The sequence below is a fragment of the Eschrichtius robustus genome, chromosome 3, assembly GCF_028021215.1.
Source record: "Eschrichtius robustus isolate mEscRob2 chromosome 3, mEscRob2.pri, whole genome shotgun sequence".
NCBI classification, from domain to species: domain Eukaryota; kingdom Metazoa; phylum Chordata; class Mammalia; order Artiodactyla; family Eschrichtiidae; genus Eschrichtius; species Eschrichtius robustus.
In genome coordinates this window covers 36,606,810-36,632,281 of record NC_090826.1, presented here as the reverse complement: position 1 = coordinate 36,632,281, position 25,472 = coordinate 36,606,810, and the positions used below count along the sequence as shown (strand labels likewise).

At 52.9% G+C, this 25,472-nt stretch overlaps 1 protein-coding gene across 7 annotated transcripts in view; it reads left to right on the top strand.

The window, feature by feature from the left end:
• ERI3 (ERI1 exoribonuclease family member 3) overlaps positions 1-25,472 on the top strand; it is a 128,301-nt gene that overhangs the window by 83,314 nt on the left and 19,515 nt on the right. For all 7 annotated transcript variants that reach the window (XM_068539745.1, XM_068539742.1, XM_068539746.1 and 4 more), the window contains one exon: positions 19,638-19,737. In XM_068539745.1, coding sequence (XP_068395846.1) covers positions 19,638-19,737 — 100 coding nt within the window. The remainder of the gene's footprint in view (positions 1-19,637; positions 19,738-25,472) is intronic.

Below are 25,472 nucleotides of genomic sequence, written 5' to 3'. Positions count from 1 at the left end.
AGTGTTCAGGCTACTCCTCTCCAAGATTCACTGGCTCTTAGGGAAACCTCCTAGACCGGGACAGGGAAGGGAATTAATATTGATTTCAGCACCTGCCCTGTGCCAAACAGAACCTGTGTAAGGCGCTGAGGCAGAGATCAGAGATCAGACAGGGGCCCTACCGTTGAAGAGCTCACACTGTGTAACCAGAGTGCCAGCTTCACAGTAGGTGTTCAATAAACATTTGTCAAATGGGATTGAATTCAACATAGCCATTCATTCATTCATTTTATTTTCATTCAGTAAATGGCTATTGAGCACCTACTGGGCCAGGCAGTCTGCCAAGCAATGGGGATAAAATAGTGAGCAAAATAGCAAAATCCCAACCCTTGTTAGTTATTTGAGTTTATTGGAAGAGGAATTAAGGATTTTAAATCCTGGATATCTGACTCCAAAACCATGTCCTTGCAACTGTGGCGTGTTATTTCCCATACATGAACCATCAAACCCCAAGCTATCCTGTACTGATCATCTAACTTCTCTGCTTGAAAAATCTTGATGTCTACTGAATGAAGTACAAGCTCTCTGGCCTGTCCTTTGAGACCCCCAAAGTACCTCTCCAACTATACCAAGATAGCCTGTGTGACTGTCCACTTCCAGACCTTATTCACATTGGTTCCATTTGCATGGAATGTCCTTTGCTTTATTCCTGCCCAGTGAGCTCCTGCTTATCCTTCAAGACCTAACTCCTTTATGTCCCCTGTGAAGACTTTCCCCCTTTCCCATTGGGAACTTCCTCTCTCTTCAGACACCTGTGTCAAGTGCCTGCAGAGCATGCCGACACCGTGCTAGAGCTTTCCCTGGCTCTGTTCACTGCTGGTGAGCCTGCACTTCTTCTATCATACTGTATGTGTAAAAAAAGCTTTATTGAGATATAATTCACATGCCATACAATTCACCCATTTAAAGTGTTTCAATTCATTGTTTCTTGGTATCTTTACAGGGTTGTGCAACCATCATCACCATCTAAGTTTAGAACATTTTTGTTACCCCTAAAACACAGCAGTCACTTCCCATTTCCCCTCAAACACCCCAGCCCTAAACAACCACTAATCTACTTTCATCTCTATAAATTTGCCTATTCTGGAAATTCTGGGAATTTCTTATATGTGGCCTTCTGTTTCTGGCTTCTTTCACTTAGCATAATTTTCAGGGTTCATCCATGTTGTACCATGAATCAGCACTTCATTTCTCTTTATTGTGAATAATATTCCATTGTATGGATATACCACATTTTTTAAAATTTTATTTATTTTATTTTTATTTATTTTTGGCTGCGTTGGGTCTTCGTTGCTGTGCGCGGGCTTTCTCTAGTTGCAGCAAGCGGGGGCTACTCTTCGTTGCGGTTCGCGGGCTTCTCATTGCGGTGGCTTCTCTTGGTGTGGAGCACGGGCTCTAGGCTCACGGGCTTCAGTAGTTGTGGCTCGTGGACTCTAGAGCACAGGCTCTGTAGTTGTGGCTTGGGGGCTTAGTTGCTCCGTGGCATGTGGGATCTTCCCAGACCAGGGCTCGAACCCGTGTCCCCTGCATTAGCAGGTGGGTTCTTAACCCCTGCGCCACCAGGGAAGTCCCCACATTTTATTTATGTGCTCATCAGTTGATGGACATTTAAGCTGTTTCTACTTTATGGCTATTAAATAATGCTGCTATGTACATTCGTGTTACAAGTTTGCTTTATTGTTTTTGTTTTGCAGACAGAAAGATGCTTGTCTGTCTCCTAGTAGATTGTGAGCTCCTGAGAATAAGGGTCATTTCTATACTGTTCCCTGCTGTATCCCCAACACTTAGCCTATGGTTAGCACTCAGTAAATGTCAGTAAGTGAATACATCCATGCTCTCTAATTCTCTTTCTCCCTCAAGATGTAATAGCAAATTGTGGGGACCTGTTTTAATCCCATAACCCACTCTGCTTGGGTATAACTGTATATACATACATATCTGCCACCCATGCTGAAGCATAAGTTGATGCGTCAGTGTCCTGGACCATGTCCTTTTCATTCCACTGTTGGCCTTTCTCTTGTTAAGTCCTTCACCCAACAACAGGTGATCTGAGAAACTGAGTTGCCCCCATGATGGCAGATACAACCTCTGGCTAACTTGACGCTGAGGCAGAGACCAAATCCACCCTCCCCTCTTCTCCTGAGGAGGGGCCCTGCCTTGTTTTATGCACAGAGGGCTGAATCTGTGGGAGGACCCTGGAGGGAGTGTGGGGCTGGGTGGCCTCCTGGCTCTAGGCCAGGCTGGCTTTGTGAAAGCTCCAGATGCCTGGACCTCTGAGGAGGAGGAGAGGCTGCCCCTGCCCTTCCAGTCAGCAGCCCATATGAACCAAGTCTGTGGAAGAAAAGGAATTTCTAGAACCAACAGCCTCTAAGAGATTAGTAAAACCAATATTTCTCTTTTCTTTGCACTTGGTGATCACCCTAATAGTTTGAGCCCATAATTAGAATTGGGCTTTATTAGGCTAATTAGGAGGTAGGAACGATGGCAGGAGGGCATGTGGAGATGCCTCAGCGTGGTGGGCAGTAAATCTAGGGTTTTAAGAGGTTTCTTCCGTAATCAGGTGGTCTGGAAGGCTGCGGGGTGGCTGGGCCCCTCCCCTCCCTTCCTTCTACTCTCATCACTCCTTGAAGTGGCCTTCACACTTTGCCGTCCTTGTCCTCGATGCTGGCAGTGGCACTGGGATATGGGGGCTCCGGAGGGAGGGAGGAGACCCCACCCGGAGCTTCATTGCCTATGCACGCGCCGTCCAGCCTGGCGGCATGATTACCTTGCTGAGAAATCCGTCCAGGCGCAGGGCTGCTGATAGCAATCATTGATTAAGAGGGTAATTGTCCTGAAAATTCAGATTGATCAGAAGGCAGAAATGATAACTTGTGTAACTGTGTTTAAAGCCACGTCCTGTCAATAGAAGAGACTGAGATGTATCGCGCCAAGAGGGGGGCAGAACGGATGGGTGTGTGCAGGCGGCCGGGCGCTGCCATCCTTCTCTCAGGGCTGAGCAGGATGTTTCTTGTCAGTAACCTGGACTATTGGAGATTCAATCACTTTTATCTCCCCCTCTCTCTCAATCCAAATGCCTTTTCATATTAGGAAATTAGAATCGGCCCTGCTCATGCAAGATTTATTAGCTCTGCTGAGCAGTCGCACTGAAGAGTAAATGATTTTGCTTTGCTGGAGCTTTTTACACATTAGGACCCAACTTCTTCCCTGCTCTGTGCCACCGGCTGCCTCGAAGAGTGGGCTCTAGAACCAGGCACTCAGAGAGTGAGCTTTTAAAGTCTGGATTGCGGGGAGAGCATCACTCGGGTCTGGCTTCTCGACCTGCCGGAGATCCTGTTGTGTCTGGCTGGCTTTCTTCTATCTGACCTCCGACAGGTCCCTTACTGAGGTCTAGGTTGACTCTCTCTGCTGCAGGGGCCAAGCCTCCTGAGGGGATGAGGTCCACCCCTGAGTTGGATGGCCTGGTGGAGGCATACCTTGGGGGAGGCCCTGAGACTGTGTATTGGGTAAAGGTAGAGGATAGAGGGGCCGCCGTGACTTCGCTTCCTAGGGCCTGGGACTGTCCCACTGTCAGGGGTGGGGCATCTTTCTGAGCCCCTGGGGAAGCTGATTAGAGCAAGTTTAGGGGTGTCTGGGCCTGCTGGCTGCCTGTGTCTAGAAGGCTGCAGGCTTGACTGGCTGAGGCTCCCTGATCTGCCAGCAGTGTGGGCTCTTAGCAAAGGAAGGGCCTCTGGGCTCCATGCTTCTGGAGCTCTGCTGTGGCCTTGGCCTCGGAGGCAGTGTGGTTCTGTGTGCCAGCTGGACCTAGCCTGTCCTGGAGCCCAGGGTACTGGTGGGCTAGGTTGGTTGTAGGGAGGACCATTCTCCTTCAGTGAGACTGTATCATTCTCTCTCCTTCTTGCCCTCCCTCTTCAGCCCCCCACCTCCTTGGGTCACTTGGACCCGTGGACAAATTTCAGTCACTGTCACTATTTCAGCCTTCCCTATCGTAGGTGTCTGATCCTGGAGGCCTGGTAGAGCAGGTGACAGTGTGGACAGTCCTTCTGATATGGGGCTGAGGGAAGGTTAACAGAACTTCTGGATTTTTGGTGGATGGGATATGATCCCTACTTTGCTCTTTGACTTGGCCCTGTGAAGCCTCCTTTTCTCTGGACTTTCCCCAGGCAGAGATATAACTGGGCAAACCTGAGAGTTGGGGCTGGAGGTGATGGGGCCCCCAGGAGTGAATGGTGGGAGTAGGTGGCAGCCATTTTGATCCAAAAGGAGGGCTGTGTTTTGGGGCAGAGGGTAGAGGGAGACTTTTTGGAGGAAAGTGTCTGGCAGGTGTCTGCAAGATATTCCCTAGGAGGGATCTGCCTCTCAACAGATCACAAGGCCACCAGCTTTCTACTGAGGGTCTGCTTTGGGTCTTTCCTGTCTACTACCAGACTCTGTCCTTGGAGAAGCCTTGACTTTCTTGGAAGGCTCTTCCTACTAGACTGGATTGGGCAGGGCAGACGTTCCTTCTGCATACGTGCACCCCACCTCCCGCCATGAGGGTCTGCTGAAGAAGAGAGTGGTCCAGGGAGCTTGGTGCAGCCCCGCCTCCCTCCACTCTGATGGACTGTGAAGGGAGTGGGTGCACAGGGCCGAGAGAGCTTCCCCATGCAGAGCGCTTCTGCCTCTGCCTCTGAGCTAGGCTTGCCAGTTGCCTAGGAATACTTTGCAGTCCAGAGGGAGGGTCGAGCCTTGTTTGGCTTAGTCTTCTGCTAGACCTAGTTCGGGCAAAGTCGAGAAAGAATGGAAGCGCCATGGGCAGCTTGGACCTGGGACTAGAGAACTCAGAAGACAGACTGCCAGTGGAGTGAGGGAGACAGATAGTCACTACAGGGTAATGTGAATGCTGTTGCCTTCCAGAGCCCTGAAGAGGGAGTGCTGAATCCTCCTGGAAGAGCTCAGCCGGGCATCCAGAGGGGGCCCCTTGAACTGAGTCTGAGAGGAGGATGGGAAGTATGCTGTGGAGACAAGTCTGGGCAAGCATGTGGGCAGGGAGAACAAGAAGCATCGCAGGTCAGTTGTGTTAGGGCTAGGGCTGGGGCCCAGTGGGGTTTATTGTCCCTGGTACACTTCTCCATCAGAATTTGGAGGTATGGGCCACACCTTGGTTTTAGCAAGCTTGAGAGGTGCCTACTTTCACCATCTAGCTGAGCTGCTAGCAGCTGGGGGCCTTGGATTGGACCAGCTAGGGCCTTAGGTTGGAAAGATGTGCAGGACAGAGCCTTCGGGGATGGGCCCCAAGCCCCCTCTCTGCTCTGTTCCCTCTCCTCTTCTGCCTAAAGAGCAGGGAAGGGGCAGGGGTTTGTGCTAAGGGAACAGTTCTGGCCAAGCTTTAGGCCAGCTCGCTCCGCCCCTTTCTAAGCCCCTGCCCAGCCCTGTCTCATGCCCAGACCCAGCCCTGCCGCCAGGGGCCCGATTGGTTCCCTGGGCCTGGTAGGGAGGCTGGGAGGAGACCGGGAAGCCAGGAGACTCATTTTCACTGGAATTTGACCTAAAGCAGGATTGGAAGGGAAGAAAAGAATTTGAACAAAAGTGCAGGCAGGAAGGAGCTGTTAACGAGCCTTTCTTTCTCTTGGGGACGGAGCACAGCGCATAGCGGGGCGCAGCCGCCGCTCTCCTCGTGGCTCTCTGAGACCGCTGCAGTCTCTGGCCGCTGCCTGCTCTCGCTCGCTCTCCTTTTTTCCCTCTCCTCTTTCTCGGCTCTCTCTATTATGGGGACTTGCTCCAGCTCTTTCTCTCTCTTCTGTCTCTCCTTTTGTTCTCTCTTTGTCTATTTATCACACTGTGAAGGTTGAAAGAGATGTTATTAATCTGGGAGAATGAAGGCAGGATTAGTGGTATGAATCGGATTTTGAGAGGTGTAATGATAGAAAGACTCGCTCGGCTGGCGGCCTGCGTGAGCTTGATAAATGGGGAGCACTCCAGACTGACTCGCGCCTTCCTCCGCGCTGTGCGCCCTGCCCGCTGGGGCGTGCCGCGCTCTCAGATCTGCCAGCCAGCCCACCCCGCTCCTACCTGAGCCAGAGCAAAAAGCCAAGGGTAAAGCAGACACAAATATCTCCCATCGCACTTGGAGACATCATTGCTTTCAGCACCCTTTTCAAGTGGAGGCCTGTTGAGTTCTCAAAGGACTGTGGGCAGAGGGAGTGGGGACCCAGACTTCTGTCTGCTTCTAGGGCCTGTGTGGGTGGAGTTTCCCTCCTGCCCCTGAAATGGATGTCAGAGGTTGGAAGTGATGAGACAGTCCCTAGACTAGTCAAGCAAGAGTACCAGACCGTATGTAATAGGTTATTAAGCAAAGTGCTGTTGGGAGAACTGTGGAGGTCAGGGTGGGACGTGGAGGAGGGAGGAAGAAAAATCAGGAAGGACTTCCTGAAGGTGGTGTCCTGGCAGACAGGATTTGGAGAGGGTAGAGGAAGGCCAGTGTTCCAGGTGGGAAAATAGCATAAGCAAAGATTGGGGGACGGTAATAAGCCTGACTCTTCTGGGAGGCTGAAGAGCCTCAGAACTGGTGAATTTCAGACCAGGAAGGGACCTAAGAAATCAAGGAATTAAGCAACCCGCCCCCACCTTTAAGTTTTTAAAGTATAGTTGATTTACAGTGTTGTGTTTGTTTCAGGTGTTCAGCAAGGTGATTCGGTTTTTACATATATATATATATATATATATATATATATGTATTCTTTTTCAGATTCTTTTCCTTTATAGGTTATTACCAGATAGTAAATATAGTTCCCTGTGCTAAACAGTAGGTCCTTGTTGTTTATCTATTTTATATATAGTAGTGTGTATCTGTTAATCCCAAACTTCTAATTTATCCCTCTCCCCCACCCCCCAGCCCCGTGTTTTCCAAAGAGGAAACAGGCCTGGAGACTGGAGTTGCCATTTCCTGAAATGATTTTCTATTCTAGTCCTGTTCCGTGTTCTAAAGGTGCCCCTTCCCTTATCCTTGGATGATACAGTGAACCTTTCCCTCTTCTCTCCTTAGTGGCTTTAGTCACAGCCTTTCACCCTTCATCTTTGCGACCGGAAGATCCTGGCTTAGGTTCACTGCTGCTCAGGGTCCTCCTCACACGCCTGCCCGCCGCCCGATCTGCAGTCTCTGTGGGAAGTGCTGTCTGTCCCAGCCTGCTGCGGCTTGTGCGGTGAGGAGAGGACTAGGGGCAGCACTCCGCACGCCGGGCTCCAGATGCCTCGGGCCTGGGCACTGTCCTCCTTTCTGTCTCTACTGCAGTTCTCTCTAATCACTCTCTATCGCAGTGACCAGGCACTTACTGACATCTGTTTCCTTGCAAAGGACTGTGAGTTCCACAAGGACAGGGTCTGCGTGTGATTCAGTTGAGTTGCCAGGGTCGGGCAGGCCTTCAGTAAATGTGTGAGTCTTACAATGAACCAGTGAGGTCAGTTGCTCTCTTGCAGTTTCTTTCTCTCCTTCTAGATAAAAAAAATGGTCCCCGGTTCCCAGGCCTGTCTACCCTTGGGAATAGGGATGGGTAGGTGTGCAAAGGAACTAACTTTTGATGCTGGTGGAGCACCCAAGATCGCATAGCATGGCAGTGGTAGATACTTGGATGGCTTCCCATCGCCTTAGGAAACAGTACAAAACCCTCATCGTGTCCTATGAGGCCCTGGATTTTCCTGCCTTCCTCATTAGCCTCATCTCTTGCTGGCTTTCTGTGCTCCAGGGACTCTAGCATTGACTTGATTCCTTCCAAGTGCTGTTTGCCTAAAGGCCTCAGCACGTGTCATTCCCCTGTTGCCTTCCTGTCAGTCAGTTTCTGCTGACCTGTCCTGAGTTCCCCAGCTAGGTCAGATTCCTCTCTTCCATCCTATAAACAGCCTGCCTTTCTTCTTTGAGCCCTTATGATAACTTAATGATTATTTACGTTGCTATTTATTTAACATGGGCTTTCTCTAATAGACTGGAAGCTCTCTGAGGACAGTACTGTGTCTGTATTGCTACAAGTACACATATGGCCTGGCATATAATAGGCTCTCATAGTAACGTTTGTTGTGACTAAGTCGGTGTGAGCCTGAAGTCCACACTGTTTCATCGTGTCACATCCGGGTAAAGTGAAGGTGGAGATGACAATCCTGGTGAAGAGGCCAGGATGTTGGGTGTGCCCAGAGAGAAGTCTCTTTGGGCCTTAGCTCTGGAGGCTCTAGTGTTCAGCCGTCCCATCTCTCAGCCTTCCTTGTTTCCGTCCAAACATCAGAGAAGAGAAGGGCCTCATTGACCCTAAAGGCTTATTCTCTTCCTGGGTGAGCTTATCCACTCCTGCAGTTTCCTGCGCCCCCCATGTGCTTTCCTAGGACTTTCTTGTTTCAGCTCAGACCATGGAACTGAGCTCCTGGCCTGCATATCCGCCTTCCGCAGCCACCCCACCTTGGATGTCCCATTGAAAGCCATCTTGGTCCTTCTCAGTTATTCCCCCTCTAAGGCTGGTTTCTCCCTTGGGGCTCTTGTAGGATATCAGTCCCCCCCACCATGAGTTGACATGTCTCTCCTTCTAGTTTGGAAGCTCCTTTTTTCTTTTTTTAAGTCTGTATTGAATTTGTTACAATATTGCTTCTGTTTTATGTTTTGGTGTTTTGGCCGCGAGGCATGTGGGATCTTAGCGCCCCAGCCAGGGATCGGACCCGCACCTCCTGCATTGGAAGGCGAAGGCTTCAGCACTGGACCGCCAGGCACGTCCCTAGCTTGGAAGGCAGCGAGCGGCCTAGTGTGCTTTATCCCCAGCACCGGGCACAGAGCTTGGCACATGGATTTGCTCATTAAGTGTGTGTTACATGAGCAAGCCAACAAAGAGGGAGGGAGGTCTGGGATGAAGGTTTGAGCACCCTTTCCATTTTCCTAGGGAGAAAGAAGTGAAGGTGTGTGTGCTGGGTGCCAGCATGTACGTGCCTTCGTTTGTGAGGGCTGGGTGGCCGTGGTGGTGGTGTCACATGCTCAGTAAAGGCTTATATTTTAATTTGGAAAGGACTTTAGAAACTTAAAGTGCTTTGCCTAAGTGCTGACTGCTATTAGTGTCTCCTTTTTATTAGGAAAAAGGACATGATTTTTCTCTTTCATCTTCAGGCCTGTCCAACTTCTGAGAGTCAAACTTAGCAAAATGCCTGCCCCTCACTGAGGACTAGTTACATGCTAAGTTCAAAGCTTTGGACTTGAAACACAAAATTCTGCTTTGCAGACTGGTTTCTGACACCCCTGAGGGGATTAGTCCTGACAGCTCAGTATCAGGAAGGGGGTGGGAGAGACAGGGTCATTTGACATAGTTCAGGCTGCAGTCCCAAGCCCCTCCCTTCTCCATATAGGCCTGGGTGGGAGGACATAAGAACTCGGACCATCTGGGGGGATGGGAGAACGGCTCCAGTGGTTATCAGAAATCCACTTGTCATGCAGTAGTCAGGGCCAAACTTCAGAGGGAGAACTGGGGAGGAATGGCCTCAAGAAGAATTGGGTCTGTTCAGCTCAGGGATGATAGGATTGAGAGGCAGAGACGTCACAGCTGCTGGACTTGGTGATGTTAAGAGCTGCCAACACAAAGGGCTAGGTCAAGGGAGGGAGTATGTGTAGCAATAGTAGGAGGAATTCTGGTCTAGGAGGCCATGAGACAGGAACTTGCCTTGTGCCCCACAAGCACCTTTGAGGGCCTTGCTGGTATGAAGGAAAGGTAACAAACACCCCTCCCCATGGAGAAGATTTGGCTCTGCAATGGCAGGAGGCCTGGCAGGCCCGGGCCTGCCAGACTTCTCTCTGGGCACACCCAACATCCTGGCCTCTTCACCTGCCTTGTTGTTGGCCCTCTCTGTGTGGCCTGTGCCCCAGGCTCTTTCCTGAGCAGCCACAAGACAGACAGCCCCCTGGTCTCAGTCTGGCCTATGTCTGCCAGCCCCAGATGCTGAAGGCTCTGCCCATGGCTGAGGTACTGGGAGGTGGGAGCTTCGGCCCATCTTGCTAGTGCCCTGCAGTTCCCATCTCCTAATCGGGCCCTAACCTGGGGGAGCTAGGGCAGGGGTGGGGCGGGGGGAGTACCTTGAGCCTTCTGCCTTAACTGAATTTCCATACCTCCTGTGGTTAATTACAGAGATGTAATAATGCGATTAGTGCACGATTAAAAAAAATCCCTGATATGATTACCATGGATTTAATATCGCATGATATATCATTATATCGTTATGCAGTGACAGATGTAATTGAAATACACTTATTGGAGCCGGGGGTGGTGTTTCATTCAATCCCCAGCACCCCGGGGAGGAAAGGGCTGGCTCAAAAGAAGCAATGGGAGAAGAAATTGTAATGAAAACAAAGAAAACCCACAATGTAGCTCTCACTCTGGGCAGCTGGCTCAGACTGACCTGCTGCCTTGACTGTGTGGCGGTGCATGTGGAGCCCCAGACAGGCCAGCCTCTTCTGTGGAGGCTCAGGCGGCACGGCTCAGGATCCTGCTCCTTATCTGGTTCTCTCCCCAGAGACCTCAGTGTCCCCAAGTCCACTCTGACTCAGCAGTGAAGCAAGGGCTCTGGGAACATGAGGAAGATTGCTCTACCTAAAAATAGACTCAGAACCCAAGGGATCAAACTGCACTGGCAGCTGTCTTCCAAATGTTGTGGGTCCTGGACCTGTAGCACAGCCCCTGCCTTTGCTGTGGTGATGGTCCCATGCACTAGAGGCAGCTGTCCTGTTGTAGGCAGTGAGCAGGAAGGTTAAGTACACAGAGAAAATAATCATTACACTCAAGTGCTGTTGATGGACAGAGGCGGCAGCAGCTCTGGTGCCCCTGAAGTATGTTGGAAGCCAGGGAACACTGTGAAAATGGAGAACTACCAGCTGGAGGTAGGAAGGATGGGTTTGTGTCACCTGATGGGAGTGTCCATCCTTTTGCTGCTGTAGCCATGCTGGCCAGGTCTCTGCCGGCCCGAGGAATGGAGTCAAAACCACCCATAAGACCAAAGAGTTCAGAAAAGGAGAAGGGAGACAGGGCCACTCTTCCCTTCTTTCCTAACCCAGGCAGCTGAGCCCCCAGTTCCAAGGATGGTTGGGGGTCGGGTGGGATTGCTGTTCTGCTGGGCAGGATCACAGTGGTTCTTGAAGGAGACTGAATAGGATTGGCAGGAGCAGCAACTCTGAAAACCAGGCCCTTCTGCCTGGCGGAATTATATCCAGAGAGATGCTTTCCTGCCCTTCCCTCAAAGGAGGCCGTTCAGAGAGAGCAGACATAGCCCCACCCTGAGAGTCTCCCAGCATCATGGGGTAACCGATTTGTAAACAAATCTAATAGTACAGATGCTATTCAGAGTCTGGGTGGGTTTAAGGAAGGGACAAGTCAGGAAAGGCCTGGTGATGGAAGATACTTTTGAATTGAGTATTGAAAGAAGAGTATGTGTTCATTAGGGGAAAAAAGTGGGAGAAGGCAGAGGGCATCCTAGGTAGGCTGAAGGAATTGCTCGAGTAGAGTCTTGGGGGCATGAAACAGCAATCTCAGGACTTGGTGAGAGGTAAGGAAGAAGAAGGAAGCAAGGCTGGCCCCCACATTTCTGGTAGACCAGGTAGGTGGTAAGGGTTTTCACTGGGACTTGGGAGCCCAGGAGAAAGGGCACTTTGGAGAGGAGATGTTGAAATTGGTTTTAAACCTACTGAGAATGAAGTGCCTGAGTGGAATCCAGGTGGAAGTGCCAGGTAGGCAATAGACTATATATGTTTGACACTCAAGTAGTGGCAAAAAATATCAATTTGCAAGTTGGAGAGGTTGAAGACCAGGGAGTTTAAGAAATCACCCAGGGAGAGTGGTAGAGCACAGACAGAAACAGGAAGGGAACATGCATAAGCCCACACATGACCAGATGAATGAGACTCTACAGGAGACTGTGAGGAAGATGTCAGAGAGAGGGGAAAACTCAAAGAGTAGGGTGTTGAGAAAAATCAAAGGAGAAGGATTTCAAAGATGTGAAGCAGGCTGCAGGGTGGCAAAGGCAGCAAGAGCCTGAAACTGTCCATAGACGTGGGCAGCATGGTGAGGACTGTTGACCTTCGCTGGAGCTAAGTGACATGATAAGGCTGGCAACTAGACTGCAGGGGTTAAGGGCTGTTGGGGAGGTGAGTGGAGACAGCCTTGAGAAGTTTGGTTGTTAACAGGAGAACAGGCAGTAGCTGGATCAGGATGTGGAATGAATGGAAGACTTTAAAAATAATTATCTAATACTTACGTAACTTTCAAAGAGCCAGGCATCGTTTTAAGCACTGTGCATGCAATAACTCATGCACATCAACTCTATGGGGTAGGAACTGTTTTTACCCCCATTTTACAAAAAGGAAACTAAGACACAAAAAGTTATGTAAAGATGATAGAGATTCAAGCATACGCTTGAATGCTAACGGAAAGGAGCCAGCAGAAATGAGGAGGTTCAGAATTTAGAAAGAAAGGGGATACTAGATGAAACAGGGCCTGAGGAGGTGGAAAAAGAGTGAGATGTACAGCACAAGTGTGGGCTTGCCCTTAGACTGGAAGTGAGGTGTCTCTTCCATTAGAACAGCATTGGTGCACGAGCAGGTGGGGAAGGATACAGATGCATTTGTATATGAAGGGCATGCAGTTGGAAGAGTTCTGCCTAGCAGCTTTTATTTTCTTTGTGAAAGTAGGAGGGGAGTAGGGTGGTTGGATACCATTGAGGGTTGCTAAGATAGTGATCTTGGATCTATAGTGGCCACTTTCTATACAGAACGGTGACTTCTTTCCAGCATCACTGAGCTCAAGTGCATGTGTGGTGAAACAGAGTCATTTTGGGGTTTCTTAGGGAAGATGTACTAGGATAAATGGGCAGGGAAGTTGAAGATTGGGCTGGTTGAAGTCATAGATTCAAGAGGTCTAGGTTTGGTAGAAAAGGGCTAGAAGGGGATTGACAGACGAGGAAAAAAAGCAAGAGGAGAGGGAGAGAGGGTTCACAAGCTGGAAGGACAGAGGCTGCGATCAGAGTGGAATCTGTCATTGTATGATTCCCGGGGCAGAGCAGTGCTGGGTAATAAGGCCCAGGGTGTGGCCCCAGGGTGTGGACAGGCCCAGGGTGTGGACAGGCCCAGGGTGTGGACAGATGGCTGAAATTGGTAGAGGAGAAGGTCATTAGAGCACAGGGAGCTGAGAAATCAAGAGGCTAGATGCATGAGTGGGTTTATCCTGTAGATACTGAAGTTACCCAGAGTGATGATGATTTGGAATGAGGTTCCAGAGAGAGAGGAAGAATTGTCTAGAAGCAGCCAGAAAGAGGAAGTTGAAAGTATTGACACAGTGTATCCAGAAGTGAGTAGGCATTAGTTTTCCAGAACTGCTGCATAACTTATCACCCAAAACTTAGTGACTTAAAACAACGACAGCTGTTTTATTATCTCTCGTGGTTTCTATGAGTCAGGAATTCAGGAAAGGCTCAGTTAGGTAGTTCTGGCCCAGGTTCTCTCATGTATTTGTGGTCAGTGACTGGAGCTGGCACAGTGTGTGGGTGGAGCAGCTGGGGGCTGGCTGGGCATCTCTCTTTCTTCACCTAGTCTCATGGCTTCTCCATGTGGTCTCTGCTTGTGGACTAGTTTGGGCTTCCTCACAGCATGGCTGCCTTGGAGCAGTCTTACCACTTACAAGCAGCTCAGGGCTCCAGGGAAAATGTTCCAGTGAGTGAGGAGGAAGCTTCCTCAGCATTTCTGAAATAGCCTTGAAATCACATCGCATTACTTCTGCATTACTGTTTTGGTTGAAATAGTAAAAAAAAAAAAAAAAAGCCCACCCCATTTCAAAGGGAGAGGTATAGACTCCCCCCCTTTTCTAATGATTTTTTTAAAAATTAATTAATTTATTTATTGTTTATTTTTGGTTGCGTTGGGTCTTTGTTGCTGTGCGCAGGCTTTCTCTAGTTGCGGCGAGCGGGGGCTACTCTTCATTGCGGTGCGTGGGCTTCTCATTGCGGTGGCTTCTCTTGTTGTGGAGCACGGGCTTCAGTAGTTGTGGCACATGGGCTCAGTAGTTGTGGCTCGTGGGCTCTAGAGCGCAGGCTCAGTAGTGTGGCGCACGGGCTTAGTTGCTCCGCGGCATGTGGGATCTTCTCAGACCAGGGCTCGAACCCGTGTCCCCTGCATTGGCAGGCGGATTCTTAACCACTGTGCCACTAGGGAAGTCCTAGACTCCCCCTCTTGATGGCGGGTTTATCAGAGTCATATTGCAAGAAGAGCATGTGTGAGATGGAAGATAATGTTATGACAGTCACTGGAAAATACAGTCTGCCGTGATCGGTGTTAAGCTGAACCTGGAAAAGGGAGAGGGACCAGCATTCTCAAAGGCAATCTGCATTTTGGGTGATGGCACCAAGAATATTTGGAGGTGGCAGTGGGAGTGGGTGTTCCTGAGTGACCTCAGGTATACCGGGGAGAAAGAACTATCATCCCATCTTATAGTACAGGAAGTTGAGGCTCAGAGAGGTTTAATAACTCATCCAAAGTTATGGTGCTAATAATTGGCAGAATTGGGAACCAGTGCCTGAGCCTGAACACACTGCCTTTCCATGAGGCCTGGGCTGCTGGGTACGCCATCCTCATGTATACTTGTTGCCTTGGTACTTGGTTCACCAACTATAGATGTGTTGGCCAGTTAAAGAAAAGGTTAGGTAGTAGTTATGTCTGTCAGACTCTCTCTCCCCCCATCCTCCAGAGTATCACCTCTATATCTTTGCCTGTTGGGTGTTTATGGGAAAGGCAGGTGATTTGATTTGGTTCCTCCTCTTGGGAAATGGCCCTTCAGCCTTAGGCCCACAGGGTAACCTCGTGGGGAGGATGGATGGGTCAGATGTGCTGCTGCCAGCTTGCAGGCTCTGGGTTTTCTGGAAGTTGCAGAGCAGTTTGTGCTTCTCTTTGTGGTCTGAGCTGGGTTCTAGACCCAGCCACTGCCCTGCCCACTCTGTGTCCACCCAACTCTCAGGGCCCTGGTAAGGTAGCAAATGGGTGGGCAGAGACACCCTAGCAGCTGTCGATGCCTCTTCTTTCCTCTTTGAAGGATCTGATGCTGCTGCCGATGAGGGCTACTTCATCTATTAAACCCAATACACTTGTCGCAGCTGCTAAGCCCCCGTAAGCCGCCGGGCGCAGTGTTTGTGATGGGACTGACAGTGCATGGAGGAGGCTGATTATACACGATTCCATTTCGCGGGCCCAGCAATGTAATTTCACAGGGCGATCAGCGTTTGCATGTAATAGCAGGCTGTGCTGAGGTGTCAGAATATTAAAGGCGCTAATGGCAAAGCTCCCTGTTACACAGGGGGCCACCCGCCGCGCCTACAGCAGGGCTGCGCGGCAGGCCCGTCGCAGATGGCTGGCCACTAAGCTAATGGGGCAGCAGCCAAGGCGGGCAGAGCCGCGAGAGGGGAGAGCCAGCCGGGAACAGCTCGGCACCTGCTTCCCTGCGCATGGAAATTACAGCAGCCCAGGGGAAGGAAAGTGTGTGTGCCTGCCTGGCACAGGGCTGGGGTGGGTGGTTTGGGAGGCCCAGCATCTTTCACCCCGACTCTACCTGCCCTGGATAGGACTCCTCCGTCATCCTTCCACCTGCCCCACCCTCTGGCCAGGAAGCCACAGATGGGCAGGTTGGGCCCTGGTAGCTGGGAAAGGTGCAGCTAGAGAAGTGGCACCCAGAGAATTTGGAACCAGAATGGGAAAGGGGCCCAGGCACAGGCTTTGGCTCTTAAATTTCTGCCCAGCACTGATCAGGGTCAGAAAGCTTTTGGGTCCCTTACCCCACACCCCAAAGGCTGGCAGAAGAGAGGGAGGGAGTGGGGATAGGAAGTAGGTGGGAGAAAGGGGGTAGACAATATTAGGGCCCCTTGACTGATGACAGCAGCCAGTGTTGCACAGAGCTGGGAGGCAGCCCTCAAGATATTTTCTCCTTCCACCCACGTTGGCTGCCCCAGCCACACCCCAGCCTTTGCCTGTTCTCATCAAGCTTGCTCCTGTTATTCTCCTTTGTCCTTGCTGTGTCTTCTTCCTGGTGCCTCCAGTACCACTTCCTCCAGGAAGCTCTCCTAGCCATCTCCAACCCCTCATGGGCCTGTCTTTCTCCATTGTGCTTGTGGGCAACCCACAGGGGACAGCCTCCCCAGTCCTCCTGCTCTGATGGTTCTCTGGTCCCAGCCTTGACTTCTCAGCCAGAATCTCTGAGATATAGCCCACATCACCTTGCCCTGAGCTGGACTCCTGGGAAGGCTCTGCTAAGATTCACAGATGGATGTAATCTCTTAGGGAGGATGCCTGAAGGGAGTAGGGAATGGAAGGATGGGCTGAGTCACCTGAGGGAGAGTTTGGTGGGTGTGTGTACTCGTGCTCGATGGTGTATATATCTGGGGTTGGGGGGAGTAGGGGAGGTGGTGGGCATGTGGGTACAGGCTCACAGGGGCAGCAGGTGCAAGATCCAGACCACACATTGATAGGAGCACAAATTGTGACAGGACCCTGTGTTCTCTGGGTGGCTCTCTGCTGGCTGTGCCTGAGGGGTACCCGGGATAGCAGGAGTTGAGGGGAGCTTGTGGGGCTGTGCCCTGGTACTGTGCCTAGGGGGGGTTCCACGAGGCAGGTGGTCACATCTGAAGGTTCAGCTCTGCAGAAGTGCATGGCAGTACCTGGAGGAGATACGCCAGGGTTCTCAGCAGGGGCAGCAGGGGGAGAGCCCAGGCTGAAGGAGAGCAGTTTTAATTAACCGTTTTTAATATCATTTTGGACTTTGGCTGGTATGTGAAGGCCCCGCTGGAAGCAGCATTTGTAAAAATTAAATCCCTCTTATTAGGAGCTTGGCAGACCCATGTACACGTGCCTTCCCCTCCCCCCGCCCATGCCCCCCTGAGGAAGTGCTGGATGAGGCCATGTCATGGCAGCAATTGGTTATCACGCCTTATCTGGGAATATGAAACTGTGCGGCATGACACCCGCGGCCGTGGTGGAGACGCCAATTCATCTCGCCTCGGCTCTGACAAGCTAGACTGCCCTTCCTGAAAGGCATTCGTCAGGCGGGACCAGGCTGCCGCCTTGCCTCGTACCCCTGTTTTCCCCCCGTGGGTCCCCGCTTGCCCTGGACCAGCCAGGCCCAGTCTGGCCCTCCTGGTCTCTGCTGCCCTCCACCCCGCTTCCGCACATCCCTGTCTGCAGAAGATCTTGGGGAGTCATAATTATAATAATCTAATCATGGTGACGCATCGGGGCAAGCGCCTAATGTTATCTGAAGTGGTCTTCCCGCTTAGCTGCGATAAGACTCAGGATGACGTGCAGATAACGCTGAGCTGCCCTGTCCCTGAGCCGCAAGCGGAGCAGAGGGGCCTCCGCAGCCCTGCCGCCCGCCCGCCGCTTTAAGCCGGGAAGCGGCAGCACCTGCTAATGCAAGTGTTTAATATTTGATGGGCTGGGATAAAGCAGGATCACCTTCGAATTGAATTGAGTGTCAGCCGAGAATCTATTACTGAAATTCGGGTGTGATTTGACAGCAAAGTAGACGATGTTATTCTTCACTAGTTACTGCAATCTTCTCCCCGACATCACTTAAATATTTTTTTCTTTGCTTGAGTAAACACACATTATCCTTCTTTTTTTCCCTCTTCCTTCCCTTTTTCCTTTTTAGAGGGGGAAAAAAACCCATCCAGCTCGCCTTCTCCAGGCTGATAGAGTAGATTGTTATTTCTTTATTTGTCCTATTAAATGGAATTTCTGATCGTTTAATCCGCCCTTTGTAAGTGATTTTAAAGTACTTGAAAGCCAGCCCGCCACTGCTCTCTGGCCCACTGCGCTCCAGCCGTGGCCCTGACCACGCTCAGCAGCTCCTCCAGCTGTGCACCGCCCACTGGCTGTTCTCCTTGCTGCCTGTGTCCCAGCTCTGCCCTGGCTCCAAGCCAGCGTCCTCTCCCCTGTCCTTGAGCCTCACGCTCAGCCCCCGATTTGTGGGTACAGCTGTGGCCTGGGGAAGGGTGGGAGGGTTCGCTGGGAAGTTGGGCTGTGGCTGGTACCTCTGTGGTCAAGGAAAGTGGCTTTGGAGGGGGCTGAGGTTGAAGTACACTGGCTCCTAGCCTCCCAGTGCCCAAGGGGCTGAGGCTTTGGTTCCTGCAGCTGGGAAGGAAGGGTACTAGACCTCTGCCCAGCCCCTTGGTCCTGGCACAGCCTGTGTGTCCAGCCTCCTGTCCTCCGTTTTTGACCCCGTGCTGGGCACTCTTCCACTGGGAGGCAGTCTATAGTGGGATGGGGACCTCCTGGGCCCAGTGGTGGGTGGGGGCTCTGCAGTGCCTACCTGACCATGGCTAGCAGTCACCTTAGTTCCACCAGTGGACTCACCATCCAGCTTCTGGAAACTCACCCAAGCTTCACTCCCACTGACCACTGTCCCACACGCTGTCACCTTCCTGCCCCTGGGAGGACAGCCTGGTGTTTGGGGACTTCTAAGGTGAGGAGATGGGCAATGTTTGAAGAGTCAACTAGCCTCGCAAGCCCACTGGTAGAAGCCTGGGACTTGCTAGCAGGCTGAACAGGAATTAAATCCCTGTTGGGCCACTTAATAGCATTCTAACCCTTATAAGTCTCTTCTTGGCCTCAGTTTCCTCATCTGTGACATCTGGTCATCGAGCCTGTAAGGGATGTAAGAGAAGGTGCTGTCCCTGGCCTGACGTGTGCCCCGCCCCCCCACCATGGAGGTGGGTGGCGGCCAGGGGACAGAGGGGGGACAATGGAGTGCTGGGGGCCTGAGCAGATCGATACCCCCAGCACTTCCTTCCCCAACCCCAGGAAAACAATTAAGTACAGATCGATGGGTGGCCGCTTTGAATATGCATAAGTGAGCACTTGACCTTCAGCGAGATCTGCTCCCCACCACACACACACACACACACACACACACAGACACACACACACACACACAGACACAGACACACACACACACTCTTCACATGCTCCCCTCACAGCTGCCTGAGTCAGCCAGGTGAGCTTACCCCTCCTCAGCTGAGCCCCCATGTGGCACTCAGCTCCGCAGTCTGGCCTGCCTCCAGGTCAAAAGCAACTTGACCACAGGCAGGTAGTTGGCGCCCTGGTCTCTGGCTTCAGTTTTCCTGTCTGTGGAGTGAAGTCTGGATATATTGGTCTCCAAGTCCCTTCCGACAGCAGTCTTTGTGACCAGTAATGCTGTGGGGAGGGGGCCCAGCAGAGGGCCGGGGACTCTGGAAAGGGGGGGCGTGGGGTGAAGCGGATGCCCTATGAGAGGAGGGGTCCTGATCAGGAGAATCTTAGTAAATGGGAGCTGTAGAAAGGAGCCTGGTGAGGGGCACCCCGTGGGAGCCGGGGGCCTCTGATGGGGAGACGCCCAGGAGAAAGGGAGCTGTGGAGAAGGAAGGGGTTTTCTGGAGGGGGCCCTGGTGGAAAGGGGACCCAGCAAGGGGACTCTCATGAAGTGGCATGATGAGAGTAAGCCCTTGCTGGGAAGACATGGGGGGCTGGGGGTGTTGGTGAGTGATGGGATTGGGTCAGGGGTCAGGGCCTCTGGTAACCACTCTTGCCTCCTGTCTTCCAGGCTTACAGCTTCGCCATGGGCTGCTGGCCCAAGAATGGACTTCTAGACATGAACAAGGGCCTCAGCCTGCAACACATAGGCCGGCCCCACAGCGGCATTGGTCAGTCCCTCCACATATCCCTCTGGCAACTCGGTCCATCCCCTGCCCACATGCCCCAGTCCCCTGGCACACAGAGGGGTTCCATGGCTCATTCAGTGCTCCAGCCAGGTGCTCTCCCTAGCTGGGGGGAGCAGGGAATGGGGGTGGAGTGAGGGGAGTAGTGGAATCTGACCATTGGAAAGGATCTCTCAAAACAGTATTCAAGAGGAGGCTGGGGTCTGGGCTTTGGGTGGGTCACAGGTGGCCTTGGATTCAGGCCAAGGGATCCTGCCCTTGGCTGCATCTCTGATGGGTGATGTCCTCAGAGGGGTGGGCACATGTCAGCTTACCCAACCCCCGTGGAGCTAGAGAAGGCTGTTTAATATTGTTTCAAGTCTGTGGCCACTAAACTGGGCGATCAATGGGAGTTAAGGAGATGAATTATTTAAACCTCACCAGCTTTTAATTAGTCAGGGTCCTTCTGACCGATGGCTCTGTCCACAGGGTATTGAACTCCCCCGTAGGAGCAGCAGCCTCCATTGAGCGGTGCCTGGGTTGGGAGGGGCCACTTGGGGTACCAGATGGGGGTGCACCCTCAGGGGGATTCCTGCATGGGAGGGGGCTGGTTCTAGGCATTGGAGGCTCTGCTAGCTTCTTATATATCATTGTGGATATGTGTCTGTGAGTGTATGTGTGTGTGAATGGCACCTTCAGCTGCATGTCTCTGTGTTTGTCTGGGGGTTTATATGTGTCCATGTATGTGTATCTTTTTTGAGGGATGCGTGTATGTGTGTATGTGTAACAGTGTATCTATATACATTTTTCTGGGGGCACCTGTCCGTGTATGGAAGCAACCATCAGCCTGTATGTGTATCCATCAGAAAGTGTGTTTGTTCATTTCTGTGTATCTTATTTTGTGTGTGCATCTGCACACATGTGCATACAAATGCTTTCAAGCAGAGTACTTGACAGGCATAGGCTTTGTTCCAAGTGGGGAGGAGCAGGGGTGTCCCTGGGTGGTGCTACGACATTATCATAACCTGTGTACCTTTGGGGAGGTATGAGGGGGAGGGGACTGGCAAGGTAACACCGAAAGGGTCCAGTCACCTGCTACAGACTGGCCCCTAATCCTGTCTGCGGACATCACAGGTGCCTAGTAGAGCTGGGCATGCTGAGTGGATGTTCCTGTCCTCAGGGAGCTCACATCCTGGGAGGAGACAGAGACTGAACTGGGCAGTTGCCACCCAGGGTACTCAGGGTGGTGATAGAAACTCCTGGGCTGCCCCAGGGGAGGTTTCCCCTGTCCTCAGTTGCCAAGTGGCTTCTACTTCTTCATTTACATTTCACTGACTTCAGGGATGCCCCATATCATTCTTATTGGCCCCCAAGGCTCTCCTGGGGTCCAGGGGGAAAGAGAAAGTGGTCAACGGGCCTGGGGAATTGGGAGTACCCCACAACCACTGCTGTTCCCTCCCACAGGAGTTATTTTGTACAGCCTAGAGGAGATCCCAAACCTAGCAAGCTGATAGGCCTTGGAGGTCAGCAGAAAGTTTCCTAGAGAAGATGAGACTTGAGTCAGGGGATCCCTGAAGGATGAATAGGAGTTTGCTAGGCAGGCAGATGGAGGAAGGGTTTTCCACTTTGGGGAAACTGTGTGTACAAAAGCCCAAGGGCAGGAGGAAGCCTGACATGCTGAGAGGATAATTTTGGACGTCTGCAAGTAGTTTGCCGTGACTGGAGTGGGACATTTGGGTTAGGAAACGGCTAGAAAATAAACAGGGAACAAGCCAGCCTTGAATGCCAGGTTAGAGGGTGTGGCTTTTTGTGAGGTTTTGAGGAGACAGGAAGTTCGTGAGTGAGATAAGGACAGGATCAGAGCTCTGATCCAGAATCAGTGAGGCAGTTGGTGCTGTACACACTAGTTCTAAGTAGGTGCTCAACAAATGCTATGGTAGATGAATGGACAGTTAGTGAGTGAGTGAGTGGATGAATCAGTGCAAGCGTGACGGGAAAGGGAGGGACCAGAGAACCAAGGCCACTGAGAAGACTTGCATTGGCCCAGGGAAGGAGGAGCTGCCAGAAACTGAGTCTGCCTGGTGGGAGGGGCTGGCAGGACTGCGTTAATGCACCCCACGCAGCCTTGAGTTGGGTGCCCTGCTTCTGTGTATCTGTCCTGGGGGTGTTTGTGAGAGGAAGGGGTTCCTTGTTCCCACTTTCTGCTGCCTCCTGGGACTCAGTGATGTCATTCTTGTTGGTTCACCCATGTTGACTCTGGGGTGGGACCCCTGAAGTATTCCCTCTTTCTTCAGAGAAGAAGGTTTTTCCATCTGGGTGGGCCCCAGGGGACAGCCCAAGGCTATGAGTGACAATGAAGTCAGGGCTTTGGAGCCAGAAGCAGTTCAGGCCCCGTGACCTTAGACAAGGGCCAATGCTACCTGCCTCTCCGGGCTGTTGGGAAAGCTCAGCGAGGTCCCCTGTGTGAAGGGCCTGTGCGGTCTGAGCACACAGTGGCTGCTCAAGGAGCTGCCTCCTCTGTTGCTCTGCCCATGCCAGGGTCTCCCCAGGGCACTGGGGGCTCCTGGCACTTGGTCCTTGTATCTGTGAATGAAGAGGGCTGCCCTGCCAGCTCCTGGCTGGCTCTGAGGTGTGGGTGAGGGTGCTTGGAAGGAGGGGGGGGGGGATGCAGGGCATTAATTGGGCTGGGAGAGGCGGGGAGGGGAGGTGCGGGTTTTGAGCGGTGAGGTTAATGGCCCTCGCGCCAAAGAGACAGCTTTAATGAGCTTCAGCTGGCGGTGCCCCGAGTTACTGTGCGTGCTAAAAGGGTCGCGCTGTAAGAGTTTGATGTGGACTGTTTCCCAGCCCTGGGGTCAGGGGTCAGCTCCTGTCACTGGCCACTCAGGCTGGTCCTCAGTGACATGGTGCTAATTAACTGTGTGAGGAGCTGCCAGCCCGAAGTGGGGAGTGGTATGTATCTTGCTGGGAGGTGAGGCGGCACTGGTGACGCTGGGGAAGGGCTCTGCGGACCCCACAGCCTGGCCCTCTCCAGGAGCTGCTGGCTTCTCCCACAATGCCGTGGGGGGCAGTGGTGGGGTGTGCAGATCACCAAGGACCCTGGGCCCTGGAGGGATCTTCTGAGTCTCCTTCTAAGGTATGTGTGGCAGGGGAAGCCTGTGGGGCCTACCTGGTGGGGACTCCTGCTGAGCATTGGGGTGGAGGAGGCGCTGACAGAGTAAGGGGGCAGGCGTGCTGGAGGCTTGGGCTGCCGGGCAGGGTAGGGGCCTAGGCTGTGGAAGGGAGGGGCCCGCTGGGATCGGTGCTCCCGGCTGAGCTGTTTGAGTGGGAGCCGCAGGGTGTTTGGGTAGAGGAGCGACCTGGTCAGAGTTGGGTTCCAGTCAGCGCCATCTGAGAGTTTGTATAGGGAGGACTAGTGAGGAGAAATCGCAGAAGGGGAGGCCACGGGCGTGGGGTGGGGGGTGTGTAATAAGGCATGCGGGAGAGGTGGTGGTTAGTTCAGGGCCGGCAGTGGCCATGGGGAGGGAGGTGGCGGACGTCTGCTTTGCATCTACTGTGTGTCAGGAGCTGTGGCAGGTGCTGAACGTGCGTTGGGAGATGACAGCCACAGGGCCCTGCCCCCACCCAGCTCACAGGTACGGTCGCCAGGATGGGGTGAGGGCTTGGCCCTGGGGACTGAGGAAGAAGTAGGGTTCAGGGATGGAGCTCCAGGCAGAGAGGGGGCTCGGGGGCTGTCCGAGTGGGCTCGTGGTCAGGGAGGGACGCCTCCTCCTGGGGGGGCGGATTTGCCCTTGGGAGCCTGGTGAGCAGGGTGGCATGGAGCAGGTTGTAGGTGAGGGGACTGCATGTTTGTAGGACTGCTGACTGGCTGGGTCAGCGGGCTCCGTCAGCGCTCTTGGCTCGGGCGGCTTCTGAGGCAGGGCGGCCTCCAGAGGGGACTGCTGAGTGGGCCTTCTTTCATTTCAGCAAGTGGTCAGCACGGCACTCACATTACCTGGGGGCGCTAATTTAATTTTCACACTCTCATGAAGGCAGGCATTATCGTTCCCATTTTACAGATTGGGAGGCTCAGGCTTAGTTAAGTGACTTGCTTGAGGTCACACAGGAGCCAGGATTCAAACCCAGGTCCACCTGATCACAAAGCCTGTGTTCTCACCACCGTGCTGAACTAGGAGCACCTTTTTGGTCTTGGGCTTTGTGCTGCCAGCAGAGATGGTGAGGAAGAAAACAAGCTCACGTTCTGCATTTTCCTCAGTGTTGTGTAAAACACACAGGTCTTGACAATCTTTGGTAGCAGCACCTGAGGAAGAAAGGGGCGGGGGCATCTCCACCCTTCACCCTGCTACAGTCGCCCTTGGAGCCAGGGCCCTAACACTTGGCTTCCGGCCTCCTCCTGACCCCGACAGTTAGTTCTGCACTGTGATTTCTGTTTGCTCTCCACCTCGTGGCCCAGGAAAATCCTGCCCATATTCCAGGGGCCCCCTCCTCTGGGGATCTTGCCTGGCCCTCCCACTGTGAGCGCACAGAATACATCCCTGGACCCCAGTTATACGTAATGATCAGGCCCTATGTACTTGACCTCTCTAAGGGCGGGGCCTGGGCCTCCTTCCCTTCCTTCTTTTTGGAAGTCTGCACAGGAAATGTCAGATTTCCCCTGTTGTTGGGACACAGAGGCCCCACAGACTGCTGGTGTCACAGGCGGGGAGAACAGTCGGAACCTTCCCTGGTGCCCAGCTAGGTGGTCCTGCCCTGGTTGCTTACCCTCTCTGCTCAGGGACTGGGGGCCCCAAAGGCTCCAGGTGAGACGGGATGGCCCGACACCGGGTGGGCTCTCTCAGGAGCTTGCTGCCCAGCACAGTTTGGCAAGAGAGCGGGCCGGCAGGTGGCAGGTAGGGCCTGGCCCTGGGGGGCAGTGCTGGCCTGTGGGCTCCCCTGAAGGCGTGGGGTGTCTATCAGAGTCCAGTCAGAGCACATTAGCTCTGTGACACGGATCTCATTAGCGCCCGTGAGAGGTGTCACTGCAGGAGAATCGTTGGTTCAGGGAGATGCTTGTACCAAAAGGAAGAAAGGACAGTGACAGCCTTTTCTCTGCCGCCTGCGCTGCCGCGCTCCCTGGGCTGCCCGCCCTCCTCCTCGTGGGGGGGGTGGGGTGCTGGCTAATGAGCTCGTCTGCAGTACAGCTCTGCCTTTCCCTCCTTGAAGTTCCCCGGTCCCTCTGAAGACCTCGGCCCGGGATTAGCACACACCAAACGCCAGCCCCCCTCTTGCCCAGCAGGGAGTTCCTTCTGATCACCTGCTCCTGCTGCCGTGGCGAGGGAAAGAGGTGGGGCGAAGACAGAGCCACTGGGGGGCACCCTTGGAAGGCTTAAGCCCCTCTGCCTCCCTTGACAGAGTGACCATGCCCACCTCTCTGCAGTGGGCTCTTCCTTCCCAGAATTCCCATCTTCTCCTCCCCTCCCTTCCCCCATGACATCTCCTGCCCAGGCAGCGTCCCCATCCCTGTGGTGAACCCCCCTCCCAAGGCAGGGGAGAATGTGGGGACTCTGGCCAAGGGTCCAGCAGGTAGGATGTAGACCTGATCTGATCTTGGGCTTCCTGGCTGAGCTAGGGGGCCTTCGGAATCAGTCAGAGCCCAGTCTGGGCTTTGGGTGACCTGAGGGTGGTGAAGAGTTGATATGAGGCTTCTGCAGACATGATAGCCCTGTCCCGGAGAGGCAGAGGGGTGCCTCGCCCCCTCCCCCCTG